The sequence below is a fragment of the Diceros bicornis genome, chromosome 10 (assembly GCF_020826845.1).
Source record: "Diceros bicornis minor isolate mBicDic1 chromosome 10, mDicBic1.mat.cur, whole genome shotgun sequence".
Taxonomy (NCBI): domain Eukaryota; kingdom Metazoa; phylum Chordata; class Mammalia; order Perissodactyla; family Rhinocerotidae; genus Diceros; species Diceros bicornis.
In genome coordinates this window covers 69167131-69185114 of record NC_080749.1, presented here as the reverse complement: position 1 = coordinate 69185114, position 17984 = coordinate 69167131, and the positions used below count along the sequence as shown (strand labels likewise).

The 17984-nt window shown below is 36.8% G+C and overlaps 1 protein-coding gene across 4 annotated transcripts in view; it reads left to right on the top strand.

Moving 5' to 3' along the window:
• HIBCH (3-hydroxyisobutyryl-CoA hydrolase) overlaps window positions 1–17984 on the top strand; it is a 97064-nt gene that overhangs the window by 27496 nt on the left and 51584 nt on the right. For all 4 annotated transcript variants that reach the window (XM_058549428.1, XM_058549425.1, XM_058549426.1 and 1 more), the window contains exons 5-6: window positions 3146–3226; window positions 12626–12678. In XM_058549428.1, coding sequence (XP_058405411.1) covers window positions 3146–3226; window positions 12626–12678 — 134 coding nt within the window. The remainder of the gene's footprint in view (window positions 1–3145; window positions 3227–12625; window positions 12679–17984) is intronic.

Here is a 17984-nt window from a genome sequence, read left to right as displayed (position 1 = left end):
CTTTATAATGTTTTCCAAAGTGGCTGCACTTATTTACATTGCCACCAGCAGTGTACAAGGGTTCCTTTTTCTCCACATCCTCTCCAACACTTGTTATTTCTTGTCTTTTTAATAATAGCCATTCTGACAAGTGCGAGGTAATATCTCACTGTAGTTTTGATTTGCATTTTCGTAATAATTAGTGATGTTGAACATCTTTTCATGTGCCTGTTAGCCATCTGTGTATCTTCTTTGGAAAAACATCTGTTCGTATCCTCTGCCTGTATTTTGATCAGGTTGTTTTTTTGTTGTTGAGTTGTATGAGTTCTTTATATATCTTAGGTATTAACCCCTTATCAGATATATGATTTTCAAATATTTTCTCTCCCAGTTGGTAGGTTGTCTTTTTGTTTTGTTGGTGGTTTCCTTTGCTGTGCAGAAGCCTTTTAGTCTCATGTAGTCCCATTTGTTTATTTTTTCTTTTGCTTCCCTTGCCTGAGGAGACATGATATTCAAAAAGATACTGCAAAGACCAGTGTCAAAGAGTATACTACCTATGTTTTCTTCTAGGAGTTTTATGGTTTCAGGTCTTACATTCAAGTCTTTAATTCATTTCAAGTTAATTTCTGTGTATGGTGTAATATATTGGTCTACTTTCATTCTTTTGCATGTGGCTGTCGAGTTTTCCCAACACTGTTTATTGAAGAGACTTTCCTTTCTCCATTGTATATTCTTGGCTCCTTTGTCAAAAATTAGCTGTCCATACAGAGAGAACAGTTTGGTGGTTACCAGGGGGAAGAGGATTGGGGAGTGGGCACAAGGGGTGAAGGATGCATTTATGTAGTGACTGACAAACAATATAATGTACAACTAAAAGTTCACAATGTTATAAACTATTATGACATCAATTAAAAAAAAATTAGCTGTCCATAGATGTGTGGGTTTATTTCTGGGCTGTCAGTTCTGTTCCATTGATCTGTGTGTCTGTTTTTGTACCAATACCATGCTGTTTTGATTACTATAGCTTTGTAGTATATTTTGAAATCAAGGAGTGTGATACCTCCAGTTTTGTTCTTTTTTCTTAGGATCGCTTTGGCTATTTGGGGTCTATTGTTGTTCCGTGTAAATTTCTATGAAAAATGTCATTGGGATTCTGATTGGGATTGCATTGAATCTGTGGATTGCTTTGGGTAATATGGACATTTTAACTGTGTTAATTCTTCTATCCGTAGGTGTGGGATATCTTTCCATTTCTTTATGTCTTCTTCAGTTTCTTTCAACAATGTCTTATAGTTTTCAGTGTATAGGTCTTTCACCCCCTTGGTTAAATTTATTCCTAGGTATTTTATTCTTTTTATTGCGATTGTAAATGGGATTGTATTCTTGATTTCTCTTTCTGCTAATTTGTTGTTAGTGTATAGAAATTCAAATAGTCAACAATTTTAATATAACTCTTTCCCCTAAAAGAAGAAATATATATATTAGGCATTTAATTTGTATTTTAGTATATAATTGTCATAGGACTTAAGGACAGGAAAGGCATATGAGCTTGCAGTATATGAAAGAGAAAGGTTTGATAGCAGTCTTGACATTGACTCGAGTAGGAGTACAGTAGATGTGAACTCTGGATAATAGGAAATTGCAATAGAAATGAAAGCATTTGATAGTATTTATTGTTAGATATTTACTGAGCACCTGTTTATTAAGCCAGGCAGTAGTATGCTGTAGCAACATCTTTCAGAAGTTATATTTCCATTGATATTATTAATAAGTAAAGATATTGCAATCTCATTTACCTCTCTATCCTTGAAATTCATTTTTTTTCAATTTCTTTTTCTTTTGTGAGGAAGATCAGCCCTGTGCTAACATCTGCCAATCCTCCTCTTTTTGCTGAGGAAGACTGGCCCTGTGCTAACATCCATGCCCATCTTCCTCCACTTTATATGGGGCGCTGCCACAGCACGGCTTGACAAGCGGTGCGTTGGTGCGCGCCCGGGATCCGAACCGGCGAACCCCAGGCTGCTGCATTGGAGTGCACGCACTTAACTGCTTGCGCCGCCGGGCCAGCCCCCTATCCTCACCTTTTATCATTCTCCTTTAGTCTTTTAAAACTGCTTATTTCTTGTTTTATTCTTTCTTGCCTGTGTGCCTTTGTAGGTATTCCTTCCTCTAGTTGGAACTTTTCCTCCTGTCGTTTTCTAGGAAATCCCTACCTATTGTTTGAACTTGGCTCAGATTATCTCTTCTAGGAAGCCTTCTTTTAATTACATCTCTCCTGCTTCCATTCCTACAGCATCTCAACCTTATAGTGGGCATAGCACAGGAAGTATATTTTAATAGTTTGTCTTGTTAGTTTGAACTTCAGGGCAGCCATTTTACACTGCTGTCTTGTTATCTGCAGCACCTAAAACAGTGTGTAGTACCTAGTAGATGCTCAATAAATGTTCCATGGTGAAATTAATGTGGCAGAAACATTTAATTAGATGGAAGATACTATAGAACTGTGTGTGTGTGAACTCATGTGCATATATTTCTGTGTGTGTGTATGTATAATGTACTTTGTGTTAAGATATGTTACCAAAGGATATATATATCCAGCAAATGTTTATTCAGGTGCTGCAAAAAACAGTCAAAAGAAAATGCTTTCTGTAGCAATATATAACTTCTTTTTTTTTTTTTTTTTAAAGATTTTATTTATTTATTTTTTCCCCCCAAAGCCCCAGTAGATAGTTGTATGTCATAGCTGCACATCCTTCTAGTTGCTGTATGTGGGACTCGGCCTCAGGATGGACGGAGAATTGGTGCCTCGGTGCGCGCCCGGGATCCGAACCTGGGCCACCAGCATCGGAGCGCGCGCACTTAACCACCAAGCCACGGGACCGGCCCTATAACTTCTAATTTAAGTGTAACACTTTGTAAGAAGTTCTTAATAAGACTTTTGCCCAGAGGTTTTGACATTGGACTATGGATCTGGGGCTAAGTATAATATATATGTGGCATGGGCAACTTCAAAACTTTAATAAATCATTCTAGAATTTCCCCCTGGTACTTAATGTCACAACATGTTAAATTTATTCTATTTGCCTGTATTGAATGGAAAACACTTCTTTTGATTTGTAATCCCGTCTTTTATTCCTTTTCTTTTCTTTTTCTTTTTTTTTTGTAGTGATCTCAGAAACTGGAAAGACAAACCAGAAGATATTTCAAGATTTCTTCAGAGAAGAATATATGCTGAACAATGCTATTGGTATGTCTGCTCTGCTGAGGGCTTTGAATATGGAATCAAGATATAAGCTACATGGGCCGGCCCCGTGGCTTAGTGGTTAAGTGTGCGCGTTCCGCTACTGGCGGCCCGGGTTTGGATCCCGGGCGCGCACCGACGCACCGCTTGTCCGGCCATGCTGAGACCGCGTCCCATGTACAGCAACTAGAATGTGCAACTATGACAACTATCTACTGGGGCTTTGGGAGAAAAAAAGGAGGGGGATTGGCAATAGATGTTAGCTCAGAGCCGGTCTTCCTCAGCAAAAAGAGGAGGATTAGCATGGATGTTAGCTCAGGGCTGATCTTCCTCACACACACAAAAAAAAGATATAAGTTACATAGTATGAATTGTTAAAAATGTAGTCAAGAGGCATTCTTATTTATTCTTTTATATACTTTGTGTCAGACATAAATAAAGTTGATTAAACTATTCTGACTGCTCATTCCAGAACAATTCACACTTTAATATTAGTAGGCTATACTTAACTACTGCTTGTCATACAATCAATATGAAAACATGGATTCTGATGATATGTCTAGCTTTCTTGGAAAACATAAGACTTGGGTCCCAGTTTTCTCTATAAAGTGAAGTATCATTTCCTAATTTTTGAGGAACTCTGAGATGAAAATTTCTTTATAATTGCTGTTCCAGGTTTCCCTGGAAGTGAAGCAGTACTTTTTTTTTTTTTTTTGTGAGGAAGATCAGCCCTGAGCTAACATCCGTGCTAATCCTCCTCTTTTTGCTGAGGAAGACCGGCTCTGAGCTAACATTTATCGCCAGTCCTCCTCCTTTGTTCCCCCAAAGGCCCAGTAGATAGTTGTATGTCATAGCTGCACATCCTTCTCGTTGCTGTATGTGGGACGCGGCCTCAGCATGGCCAGGGAAGCAGTGTGTCGATGCACGCCCGGGATCCAAACCCGGGCCGCCAGTAGCGGAGCCTGAGCACTTAACTGCTAAGCCATGGGGCCGGCCCCGTGAAGCAGTACTTTTAGCAAGCATGTGTTTCAGATGTTAGATAACAGGGAATAATCTAATGCATACTTGTGTAGCCACCAGCCCAGAGTGAATAGACACCAATATTTTGTTTTTGCTTGATGTTTTAAAAATTTATTTAAAAGAAATATAATACTACATGTTTTTTTTTTTTTTTTTTGTGAGGAGATCAGCCCTGAGCTAACATCCGCCAATCCTCCTCTTTTTTTTGCTGAGGAAGACGGCCCTGGGCTAACATCGGTGCCCATCTTCCTCCACTTTATATGGGACGCCGCCACAGCATGGCTTACCAAGCAGTGCGTCGGTGCGCGCCCGGGATCCGAACCAGCGACCCCGGGCCGCCGCAGCGGAGGGCGCGCACTTAACCGCTTGCGCCACCGGGCCGGCCCCAATACTACATGTTTTAAAATTACCGTTCCTCAGTGCAACCCAGAAGCAACCATTGTCATTAACTTGTAGAGTGTATCCTACTAGGTCATATTTTATATTTTTACTACATATTTATGAACAAAAATAGTATTACCTTGTGTTTTTGAAATTTACATGAATACTCTTACCATATATACCATTCCATAAGTTGTTTTTAATAACATGGAATGTAACTGTTCCACATTATTCAGTATTATGAATATACCCCGCATTACTTATCTATTCTATGTTAATGAATAGGTTATTTAAAATTTTTGCTAACACAGATTGTTGCACCCTTATATATGCCCTCTTAATGCCCATGTGCAAAAGTTTCTCTAGAAATAATAGAAGCAGAATGGGTGGATCATAGAGTTTATACATTTTCAATTTGTTTCCAAATTTTTCTCTAAAGTACAAGACTTTATTTTCTGCATGTCTTTTCATCATTTTTTGTTTTTAAACTTTGCATATTTAACATATTATTGTGGCTTTAAGTAGAAGGTGTTTTCTTGTGTTAATCGTTTAGATTAGATTTTCTTTTCAGTTTTATCTTTTTCATCTTTTTATTGGATTATTTGTCTTTTTGTTACTGATGTTGTAGGTCTTTATGTATTCTGGATTCTTCACTTTTGTAGATTATACATATTACAAGGACACTTCTCTCAGTCTGCTAATTTGTTATCTTCTGATACATACAAGTTGTTTTTTATTGTGAAATTTTTGTTGTACATTATTGTTTGTCAGTCACCATATAAATGCATCCCTCCACCCCTTGTGCCTACCCCCACCCCCTTGCCCCTGGTAACCACCAAACGGTTCTATCTGTCCGTGTCTTGGTTTATCTTCCACGTATGAGCGAAATCACGCAGTGTTTGTCTTTCTCTTTCTTACTTATTTCGCTTAACATAATACCCTCCAGGTCCATCCCTGTTGTTGGGAATGGGACGATTTTGTCTTTTTTTATGGCTGAGTAGTAGTCCATGGTATATATATACCACATCTTCTTTATCCAATCAGACAAGTTTTTATTTGATGAGATGAAATGTTTCCATTCTTTTCCCTTTATGATTTCTGATTTTTGCATTAAAAAAACCCCGCTTAATAACACTGAAGTTATTAAGCTTATATTTTAGTAGTTTGAATATTTTGTTTCTTTATACTCTAATTCTTTAATGTACTTGGAATTTTTTTGCATGTGACATCATCTAACTTGTATTTTCCAGCAAGAAAGCCAAATGTTGCAATGTCTTTTATTGAAAAGTCCATGCCTTCACTGATTTTAATGATACCTCTGTCATATATCAAGTTCTTGTATGTGACTAGGTCTGTTTCTGGGCTACTTGGTTCATTGGTCTGTTTGTCTCTAGTACTTATGTTAAAACTTCAGTGTCAAAATTATTATAGCTTTAAGATATGTCTCTACCTGGTAGGACAAGTTGCCCTTGTTTTCTTTTACAGTTGTCTTGGCTACTCTTGGACTTTTGATCTTCCATATGAATTTTAGAATTATTTTGTCTGGTTCCACAAAAGCTTCTATTGAGATTTTGATTGGAATGACAATGAATTATAGATCAATTTGGGGGGAATTGACATCTTTTCTATTGAGTCTTCTCATCTACGAATGTGGCATATCTCTGTTTATTCATGTAGACTTAAAGAAAAAAACTTATGGAATTATAGTTTACATACCGTAAAATTCACCCATTTCAAGTATATAGTTCAATGATTTTTAGTCAAGTTGTGTAGCCATCACCATAAACCAGTTTTAGAACATTTTCGTCAGATTGACTTGCGTGTCCTTTCATAATGTTTTGTAATTCTCCCCATAAAGATCTTGCTTCTTTTTTTTTTTTTAAAGTTTTATTCTTAGGTAGTTTATTTTTTTTTATGACTACAGTTAATGGTTATTTTCCTATTACGTTTTCTATTGACTATTTCTGGCATATAGAATTTTTTTTTCCTGAGCGTCTGGCGTACCATAAAGTGTAAGGAAAAGTGATTTCATTACCCATTAATTCATTATTTATAAAGTAGAGTTTGTTCAGGCATGTCTTTCTAAGGCATAGGTAGGCTAATTATATGGCTTGACCAATTTTTCTACTAAATTTTTGTATATTTAACATAGGACATCTGAACTGTGCAACAGTTATCTCACACTTACTGAGAGACCTTTGCTATATTATTTTATCTTCTGTTTCATGATATTCTTATTAAGAAAGATTATAATTTAGAAGTGCATTTTTTTGAAAATAGCTTTTCTGTTGACACAATTATTATATGTTCATGAAACCAAATTTGGAAACTACAAAAAGGAGAAGAGATAAAAATTGCTGATAAACCTATCATCCAGAGATAAGAACTGTTAATCTTACATCTTTCTAATCTGTTGTTTATTTATACTTTTACTGCATATGTAATTAAGAAGGAATTTAGCTGCAAGTAACAGAATACCTAACTAACAATGGCTTAAACAGATAAAAGTTGTATTTGCTCAGCAAGTCCAGAGATTGGTAGTCCTGGGCTGGTGTGGCAGCTCTGTAATGTCACTGAGGACTCAGGTTAGCCATCCTTAGCTTAAGGTTTTTCTTTTTTTCTATTGTGACATGCTTAATTTTCATGTGTATGTATGTGATGACATTTTGAGACAATTCTTGGTGTTCTTGTTCAAGTCTCAGTGACACTGGGTTTGAGTTATACCTAAAGCTTTTCCTTCCCAAATTACAACTTTCCATATATAGAGAGTCCTCTGAAGGAAAGGAAGACTATCCTCTACCCACTCTGGGTCCTTCTGGCTGGGATAGGAATTAAATTGACATGAGACAGAGTAACAGGAGAAAATCAAACAAAGCTTTACAACATGTATACGTGGGAAAGACCTAGGAAATTGGGTAACTCGACAAAATGGCGGAGGTTCTCTTCTTAAATAGCATATTCAGGTGAAGACAAAGGAGGATGTTGGGGGTGGGGGGAGTCAGCTTTGGGAGATTACCAGAAAAGCACAGTAAACAAGAGTAAGTTTATTATGTGGATTTAAGGCCTTGCCTTCTACATTGACAAGTTTCTAGAGGTGAGATCATCCCCCCTCTTTCCAGTACAGTGAAGGAGAGTCCTTTACAAATGGAGATTTCCCTTAGAAATGTAAATGTTTGGTAAACAGAACTTGGATAAGAATGGGCTTAGCAAGGACCCTCCCAGTCTATCTGGACCCAGCGTTATCTATGGTGATGGCCTGTCCTGGGGACAGGCCTTCTATCTTAAATCTTTTTTGACAGTTAGTTGAGGGGAAGGTCAAAGTTTCTTTCAGAGTCTTCTGAGTCTTTATTGTCTTCAGCTCAAAATAATCTGCATATGAGAGTGGCACATCTTGGGGCAGCCTGCCCTGAACTCCATCACCTCTAAGCAGGAGAAGTATATAAGAAAATAAATTGAGTTCATTCATTCAATAAGTATTTAGAGCTTATTTTCTCTTAATAAAGAACTTTTTTTCATTACAAAAGTAGTACATGTACGTTGTAGGAATTTGGAAAATACTCTTTAGAACACAGAAGAATATACACTTCATAATTTTACCATCCAGAGATTTCAACATTCATATTTTGGTAATTTATTAATATTGGTTGATGTATTTCTAGTTTTTGCATCTATCTAATTTAATCTATATCTATACATATATCTGTCTATAAATTGTGATCATGTTGTGCATACTATTTTGTAAATGACTTCTCTCCCATTTTTCCTTGCAATTATATATTCTTCTACAATATAATTTTTAATGGCATAAAAGTGTTTTGTTGTTTGGACAGTTTTGTGTTGGTTTTTTTTTTTTTTTTGATGAGGAAGATTGACCTTGAGCTAACATCTATTGCTGATCTTCCTCTTTTTGCTTGAGGAAGATTGTCCCTAAGCTAACATCTGTGCCGTTCTTCCTCTATTTTGTATGTGGGACATCTCCACAGCGTTGCTTGATGAGTGGTGTGTAGGTCCGTGCCCAGGATCGGAACCCGTGAACCCAGGCTGCCAAAGCAGAACACACGAACTTAACCACTATGCCACTGGGCCGGCCCCTGCACAGTTTTTAAAACCAATCCCCCGTGTTTGGACAGTCTTGTAGCTATCACATCATGTACATTCATAATTAGTTCTTTAGGATAAAAATTGTAAGTGAAATTTTTAGGGTCAAGAGTATGACTATTTTTAAGGCTCTCCGTTTTGCAGATTACCTTCTTATCTTTTAAAAGTCGGTTTACACTTATTTCTACCAGCAGTACACAAACATTCCTGGGTCTTTGCAGTGTTGCCTTAGGAATCTTTTTTTGTGTGTGTGAGGAAGATCAGCCCTGAGCTAACATCTGATGCCAATCCTCCTTTTCTTTTTTCTGAGGAAGATTGGCCCTGAGCTAACATCTGTCTCCATCTTCCTCTACTTTATATGGGACGCCGCCACAGCATGGCTTGACAAGCAGTGTGTCAGTGCGCCCGGGTTCCGAACCAGCGAACCCGGGGCCGCCGCAGTGGAGCACGCGCACTTCACTGCTTGTGCTGCCAGGCTGGCCCCCTTAAGAAGATTTTTATAGTGACTTCCAATGCTTTCCCCTAATCTTCTTAGTAAAAAAAAAACAAACAGGTTTGTTTTGTATCAGCCTTAAGATAAATGCCTTAGCACATCAGTAAAGGAAATCTTAGATTAAAGGAAGAGCAGATAAACAATAAAAAGTAATAGTATTGTATCTATAACTTTGTGCATTTATTAAAACAGGAACAGTTTAGGGGCCGGCCCGATGGCGCAAGCCGGTAAGTGCGTGTGCTCCGCTGCGGCGGCCCGGGGTTCACCGGTTTGGATCCCGGCATGCACCGATGCACTGGTTGGCAAACCATGCTGTGTCGGCGTCCCACATAAAGTGGAGGAAGATGGGCATGGATGTTAGCCCAGGGCCAGTCTTCCTCAGCAAATAAAGAGGAGGATTGGCAGATGTTAGCACAGGGCTGATCTCCTCACCGAGGAAAAAAAAAAAAAAGGAACAGTTTAGTTTTAATTACTGGCAATAAATACTTCATAATCTACTAATAAACATCCTGCACTATATCTTGAAAAATGGAGTAAACTCTTTGTCAGGTGAGAATTCACTTTAGTTCTTGGCTTCTAAATCTCTGTTGAAAAGAAGGATAAAACTACCATTTTTCCTGTGAGAATTATTGGAAAGACTGATAAGGAAGTGAGAATTAACAAGGTTCTGAAATAATTACTGTCATCAGGACAAAACTGGGAAAATACACCTGCATATTAATGTAGCACTAATATTAGGTCAGTGCTTTTTTTTTTTTAAAGATATTTAACAAAACCAAAAACCAATTCCCCCATTTCTCCCACCTCCCCAAATGCTTTTGATTTTAATATTTTGTTCTTATATCCAGCAACCCTGCTGAGATTTATTAAGTTTAATGATATTTCTGAAGATTCTCTTGGCTTTTCTACATAGGCAATTCTACCATCTGCACATAATTTTTTCCATCTCTTTCCAATCCTTAAATATTTATGACTTTTTTGTTATATTTTGCCTAGGACCTCTATTATAATGTTGAATGTAGTGTTGTCTTATTTCTGATATCCATGGGAAAGCTTTTAAAATTTTGTTCTTTAGCATAATCTTTTTGTAGACCCTTTTTAACAAATTATGGACATTACTTCTGTTCCAAGTTTGTTAGGCATGTTTTGTTTTGTTTGTTTAGTGGTAGTGGTGGTGGTTGGTGTCTAGTGCTTGAGCATCTACTTTTCTCTGGCTTTTTCTCTCCTCTCCTGGGCAGGACCTTATTAAGTTCCTGGATCAGCAGGTGGAGTTTTCTAGTCATGTTTTACAAATTGAATAGCTCTTGCTAACATGAGGCTTTATGTAGGTAGCTCATTGCATAAGATATGCATGGCTTTTTTGTTGTTGTTCGTGACTGCAAAAGATACACAAACTCACTCATAATCTTTGGCTGTAGCTTCCATTCAGCTATTGACTTGGAGTTTCTTATTTGTTTCTGGCACCTGGAGATTTCCCTTGTTTGGCTTTGAACTTGGATGTACATTAAAAAAAATTGGGGGGGCTGGCCCAGTGGCATAGTGGTTAAGTTTGCACCCTCCGCTTCAGCACCCTGGGGTTTGCAAGTTCGCATCCTGGGCGCGGACCTACACACCACTTGTCAAACCATGCTGTGGCGGCATCCCATATAAACTAGAGGAGGATGGGCACGGATGTTAGGCCAAGGCCAAGCTTCCTCAGCAAAAAAAGAAGAGGATTGGCAACAGTTGTTAGCTCAGGGCTAATCTTCCTCACAAAAAAAAAAAAAAAAGAAAAAAAAATTTTCCAGAATTTCTGTCTTTGAGGTAGGAGTGGGGAAAAGAGGCTGTTTCCCACTTTAGCTCATTAAGCCAAATTGAATGGGTATCTTTCACTTCTTTAGGTCTAGAATTCTACACATGAAATTTACGTAGACTGTTTTCTTTATTCTGAAAATTTGTACCAGCACTGTCCAATAGGATTTTCTGCAATGATGAAAATATTCTGTATGTCTACTGTCCAGTATAAGAGCCGTTAGCCACATGTGGCTAATGAGCTCTTGAAATGGGGCTAGTGTGTTCAAGAAACTGAATTTTAAATTTTATTTGAGTTAATTTTGATCTAAATAGTTACATTTGGCTACTATATTAGTGCAGTTCTATACTAGATAAAGGGAGGTGGGAAAAAAACCTCTAAGCAGTTTGAACAGAGAATTTGGTAAAATGTTAACATACAGAGAGAAAGTCTTCAACGTATAATTTCTGTACGTTGTAATGTCATATTTTAGTCAGTAAGGAATTTGAAAGATTTATGTTCTGCATTATTAGCTTCTATTTTATGTCTGAAATATATGTATTTATAGCTGGAATGGTGTGTGTGTATGTGTGTGTGTGTGTGTGTGTGTGTGTGTGTGTGTGTATGTATGTATCTCCATCCCAGTCAATAGAGAACTTTCCATAGTTTCTAGGGAATTATAGCTCAGAATTGAGGGCTATGGAAATCCTTGTGAATGTGAAATTAGAGTTGTGCTTTGGTGGCTCATTTGGCAAATTGGGAATATTTACAGAATTGCTAGATGGATCAAAACTGCAGTTTTATATTGGTCTACCCTAAGGAAGTAATAGTGGCAACAAGCTGTAACAGAAGCTCAGTGATTTATGGTTTTGTGTTGTGGGCAGTTGCCCCGCTTAGAGGAAAAACAAGAACGGGAAAGGAACAGAGTAAAAGTTTACAAAAATTTTTGAGCTGGAAAGGACTTCTGAGGTTATATATTAAGTCTGGCCATTTAATAGATGAGGAAACTTATCTGTATAATGTATGATAGACACGTGTGACATACATATATACATATAACAGATATACATATATGTATACGTATACATATAACATACACACATAAATATCTATATATCTAATGCCAGTATATATATTGAATTACCAGTATATATAAATATTTAACGCCAGTATACATTATTGAATAAAGTTGAGTTGCCAGTTAATGACAAAGCTGAGGCTAGAATCTGGGTCTTCTGATTCCCCGTCCATGCTTCTTCCTGTATGCTGCACTTCGCTTTGTATTCAGATACTTCTTTAGATATATAGAAAACAAATTATGTTCTTTAAAATACAGCTGTGTACATAAACATCAGTGGCTTATAAAGCAAATGTTAGTTGTATTTCTCAATAGCTGAGTTATACAAGACTTTCATTCATTTCAAATTGGAGTGTTAAGTTGTTAACTGATAATGAATAGGTGATCGGGATTGTGTATGGATTGACATTTAAAAAAGAACATATTTTATAAGCCATACATTTAGTTTTGGTATTTCTTGCAAAAATTTACTGGGGAAAATACTCAAAATTCATGTAATGTGATTTTTGGGAAAAGTGAGTGTATTTTAAACATTGCAACTAATTATAGCTCTATTTCTTTTAGATTCTTGTCAGAAACCATATGTTGCACTTATTCATGGAATTACAATGGGTGGGGTAAGTAGGCTGTTTTACTCTCATTGTTGATAATGTGAGTTGTATTAAAAATAAGTTAATAACTATTAAACGGAAGTGAGGGGATAAGTGTAATACAGTAGAACTCAGTGAAACAAAGTCATGTTTGGGTTTTGGAGCCTTGCAGTTTTGGGATATAGTGTTTGCTTATAACACTTTCATTAGACTATCTCCACCCAAAAGAATATGTTCTTAATTATGTTATATGCTATTTTAGCTTCTTGAGTTAGCAAGCTTTTTTAAACCAACAGAACTGATTGAATCTTTTTTTTTTTTTAACGTAGAGCCGTTTTTTTTTTTTTTTTTTTTACTTATAAGTAAACTGATTGCTTCCAACAGCCCCAGAAGAAGCAACTGGAACGTTGAGTATTTTTAGACCCTGCATAGAGGGAATGTGGCTGCCTAAAGCGTATCTCTTGCGCAAAATGTCATCTTAGTGAAAGTGTTTGGATACTTTATGAAGTTCTCTGAAACTACATTTCTGTCAGTTGACAAATATTTATTTTGCGTCTGTGCTGTTACAAAGAAGTCTTAAATGTCATCGGCCTTGAATAACTTGATAGGGAGTTGGAGAAAAAATGAAATAATTATAGAAAAAGTGGTAAGTCGTATGGCACTGACTTATAATAAAGACAAGCCTTTAAAGAAGTGAGAGGTCAGAATAGGTCTTCAGTGCAGGAAAAGGTAGGATGTAGGTAGGTAGTAGGAGGCCAAAGCATGGAATTTCAAAAATTCCACCTGTTCAGTGTTTCAGAGATTTAGTCATTGAGAATATAAGTCCCTTCTTTTTCTGGTAGAACTGCACTAGATGAAGCCTCTTGGGCGCTGGGAATTGCTTAGGTCTTGCATATCATTTTGGGAGGGGATTCCACTAACAGCTATGGTCAGAAAACAGGATCAAGGGCAATCTATACCTCTTTGCTTGTTGGCAGGAACTAAGCATGAGTTGATTGTGCTTTCTTTGTCAAGAAAGTGTGAACATGGGGAAAACAAGAGCTCCCTGAAAAAAATACTGCAGAACAAAGGGAAGGAGAATAATCTGAAGCATTGAAGGAAGCGCTTCCCTGTGACTGTGAAAAGAACCAGGAGAAAAATGAAAACAAAAAGCATTGGGCATACTTAATAACATGTAAAAAGATATGGCCCCAGTAAAATAGGAAAGACAGCCCATAAGGAGACAACCAGCTCAGCTGAAAGGGCAACAAGTTGAAAAGGGGAATAGGTAACATAAGGAAGGATGCCTGGACACCAAAGTGCAGTAGCAGAACTGACATTCCACTTTGAAGGCAATAGATTAGAAGGAGTTGAATTTAATATTACAGATAATGAAATTTATCTGTGGAGGACAAACCTGGGAAGTTATCACCAAAAAAAGACAAGGCTAAAAATGAGAACGAACATTTTGAGGTAATGAATGTGAAAGACAGATACTGGGAACCCAGCAAAGGAATGATAAATATTCCATGGAAAGTAAATCAAACACTTGGAACAGAAATGATGGTCAGATATAATTAAAGATGACTTTCTTTTATTTAATTAAAAACAAAAAACTCTCAAACCTGATGTATGTATAATTAAAGGAAACACAGCATTCCAGATAAAATTGATGAAGAGATCAGCATTCCTAGATAAAAGCTCACGTTAAGTTTTTTTTTAATTAGAGTCTTTAAGGAAAAAAAAACAAACAATTGCTCAAATGTTCCAAGGTGCGGATGAAGGGTGGTTAGTGACTACAGGTTATGTACAAAGGAACATAAGTCATTCTGGTTTCAGACTTTGTTATACTAAGTGCCAGAAGTCAATGGATTGAGGAAGTTGTGAAATAAAGTAGTTAAGACTCAAGAGTTTTCTACCCAACCAAGTTGTCATTTAGTATAAATGTAAAAGAAAGATGTTCTCAGAAATGAAAGGGCTTGGAAAATATATTGCTGACATACCATTGTTGAAAATATTTCAATAAATATTTGGTCTAGTTGACCAAGAGATCACTCTAATAACACAAGACTAGTTTTGATATGAAAGGATTGATGAACTGCCCTTTGTTGTTATCAGTGGGCAGAACTTTCATCTTTCCGTAGGAGCCTGAGAAGAATAATTATTGCTCTAGCATACCACATTTGGATGAATTGGCCATGCATTTTGGTCTCCATGACATGTATAGGTTGATACAGTGTTTCCGCACATTCCTATATATATTACAGCCAAGAATACTCCATTTATTTCTAAAGAGAAGACTGCAGTAGAACAAACCAAGATAATGTTGTCTTGAATAGAGGGAGTAAGGGCGATGCTGCTTCTTCCCGCTGGTCTCTGTTTTCTGTATACTTTAAAGAGTATGAATGACTTTCAAAATGAAAATGAAAATGTACTTTATATTAGCCTTTCTTACCCAGAATACCACCAGAGAATGGAGTCTTAGTGCCCTAAGGCACTGATTTTCAAGGTGTTATCCCTGTACCAGCAGTATCAGCAGCACTTGGGAATTTGTTAGAAATACACATTCTTGGGCCCGACCCCAAAGTCAAACTCTAGGGATGGGACCCAGCAGTGTGTGTTTTAACGGGCCCTCCAAGTCATTCCGAGTCGTGTTAAATGTGAGAACCAATGGCCTAAAGCATCCATTGTTTGTAATGCATTAACATTTCTTCTATTTCTGTCCTTTGCTTCTGGAATGATACCAGTTATGTACATTTTTGGGAAAATTGAAAAAATAGTTAAGTCATTTGCAGTGATCTGTGGTTCAGATGAGGAACCCCTCAGTGAGAAAGGTTCTCTTATATTACATATTGTCAACCTCTCCTAAAAAACCTGTGTCTTTTCTCCCTTCAGGTCTGCCCACCTACATGCCCCATATATACTCTATATCTAATTCATCCTTAAAGACTGAAGTTCTACTCTATTTTTTGGCAGTCTTAAATACTACTATGATTAGATGTGATTTCTTCCTTCATTGACTCAGTGCATTCAGTCTGTACTCCAAATTTGACTTTTATACTTTAATTGCTAGTTATTAGGAAGTAAGTTCAATTATATTAGATGGTGTAGGGGAGGAAGAAGTATTCCTCTGTCCTTCTAGGTTCTTCTGACTGGTCTAAGAATTAAATTGACATGAGACAGAATAACAGGAGAAAATCAAACAAAATGAGTAACTCGCCAAAATGGCTGAAGCCACCTCCTTAAATACCATCTTCAGCTAAAGGCAAAGGAGCATGTTGAGGGTAATGGTTTGGGATTTCAAAGGGGAGGTAGGCAATTCACATGGAGATGGAAAAGCAAATTTTTAGTAAACAAATGATTGCCAGGCCTTGCAGAAATAATGAGACGTGGAGAGGACTTTGATCAAAGTTAGGACTTAATCCTAATATGTAAGTATGAGAATAAGATAAGGCAAATATGGCTTAAGATAAAGTGTACAGATAGTAATTATCTCTGTCTCTGTCTTGATTCTGATCAATAAATTGTTTCTTATAATATAGGAAAGAATTTTAAGAAAATGTGGATAATCCAAAAGATGGCGCCAAAGAGTTTGTTTTTTTGTTGTTGTTGTTGTTTTTTTAATACCATAGAAAATGTTTTTTTCCAGCAAGGAAAATGACAGTTTTATTGTCTCTTTTATCCACCAGGAAGAGTAGCACAGCACTTTGTAGAGGAGATGGCTAAATTCTATTTATGTTTCATATTTAAGAAATTTGAGCATTTACTCAATATTTTGGTATACAGTAAAATAAAAATGAGTGTTTCTGAATGGTTCTCTACTTGGTTGATCAAAATTGTGTAAGATTATGTCATTCCAGTGTTTCTGAAAGAGGTAAAATTTTTTTTTATGAATAGCAATTTGAAAGAATAGTTCATTCTGTGTCCTAAGAAAACAAATTTTTAATTTCCTTTACCCTTTATTTTGAACATTTGAAGTCATATTTTCTCAAGTTAATATATAACAGAAAGGCAAATTTGCTTAAAAAATTAAAATTAATTTTAAGTAGGTATAGAACAGAGAAAAATCCTTAAATTTTTATTCCGTATATGTGGTACCACCCACATTTCCCTGAATTGGATTCAGAGAACTTTTAAGTTTCTTTCTTTCCTCCCTCCCACCCTCCTTTTCTCTCTCTCTCCCTCTTTTCCTTCCTTCCTTTTGTCTTCCCCCAGTGCATTTAACAACAGAAACAAAGTTAGCTCCCCCAAGCCACTTCAAGATATGGGTGCAATGTGGTATTGTTTTTGTGTTTCTCAAAGTATCCCCAAGATGCTGCTAGCAAAAGTGTTTTGTGATCAATATAATGGAAAATTAAAAGTTTTAAGGCATATTTGGAAGGGTATGTTCTAATGAATAGAGAAGTGGGAATTGGAATGGGGAGTATGTTATAATGATTGGAGAAGAAGTGGGAATTGGAATGGCATATACAATACCCAAATGACTTTGTTGGGACACAAACCAGCCACTTGGAAAATTGACTAGTGCTCAATTAAATGGAAGCTACTGAATCAGATTTAATGTCATTGAGATGTGTCCTTTTCTTATGAAAAGAATGAACAGTCTTCAAAGATTGAATTATGTTAATGTATTGCAAAGGTCTGTAAGACATAACTATGTCTTTGTTCAGTTTTAAAAGGTATTTTGTTTTTGCTGCTGTTAGTGACAATTGAGTAGATTACATTTTAAGAAACTAATTTTTATTATAATAAAATGTTGGGGTTTTCTTTTTTTTTTTTTTTTTTGGTGAGGAAGATCAGCCCTGAGCTAACATCCATGCCAGTCCTCCTCTTTTTGCTGAGGAAGACTGGCCCTGGGCTAACATCTGTGCCTATCTTCCTCCACTTTATATGGGATGCCGCCACAGCATGGCTTGACAAGTGCATCGGTGCATGCCCGGGATCCGAGCCGGGGCTGCCAGCAGCGGAGCGCATGCACTTAACCGCTGCGCCACAGGGCCGGCCCCTATCATAAAATGTTGGGGTTTTCTTAACAGCATTTAGTTACTTAATAGAACCCGAGAGCTTATGAAAGAAGAGATGAAATAATTTTAGTAACTAAATTAAAGACATTTTTAAAGGAACTTCTGAGTTCAGCTCACTTTGGTACACTCGCCCCCCCCATGTTATTTAAATCTCTTGATTTTTTAAAAAATAGTTGTTATAATACTCTTGAATGTGTTTACATTGTATAATGAAAACACCGAGACATGCATGGGCCATGCCATTTTTAAGAGAAAAAACAGCCAAAAAGCTTTCAAAAGATCAAATATGAAGTCATTAACAAAGCCTGAAAAAAATTATAACTTTGCATT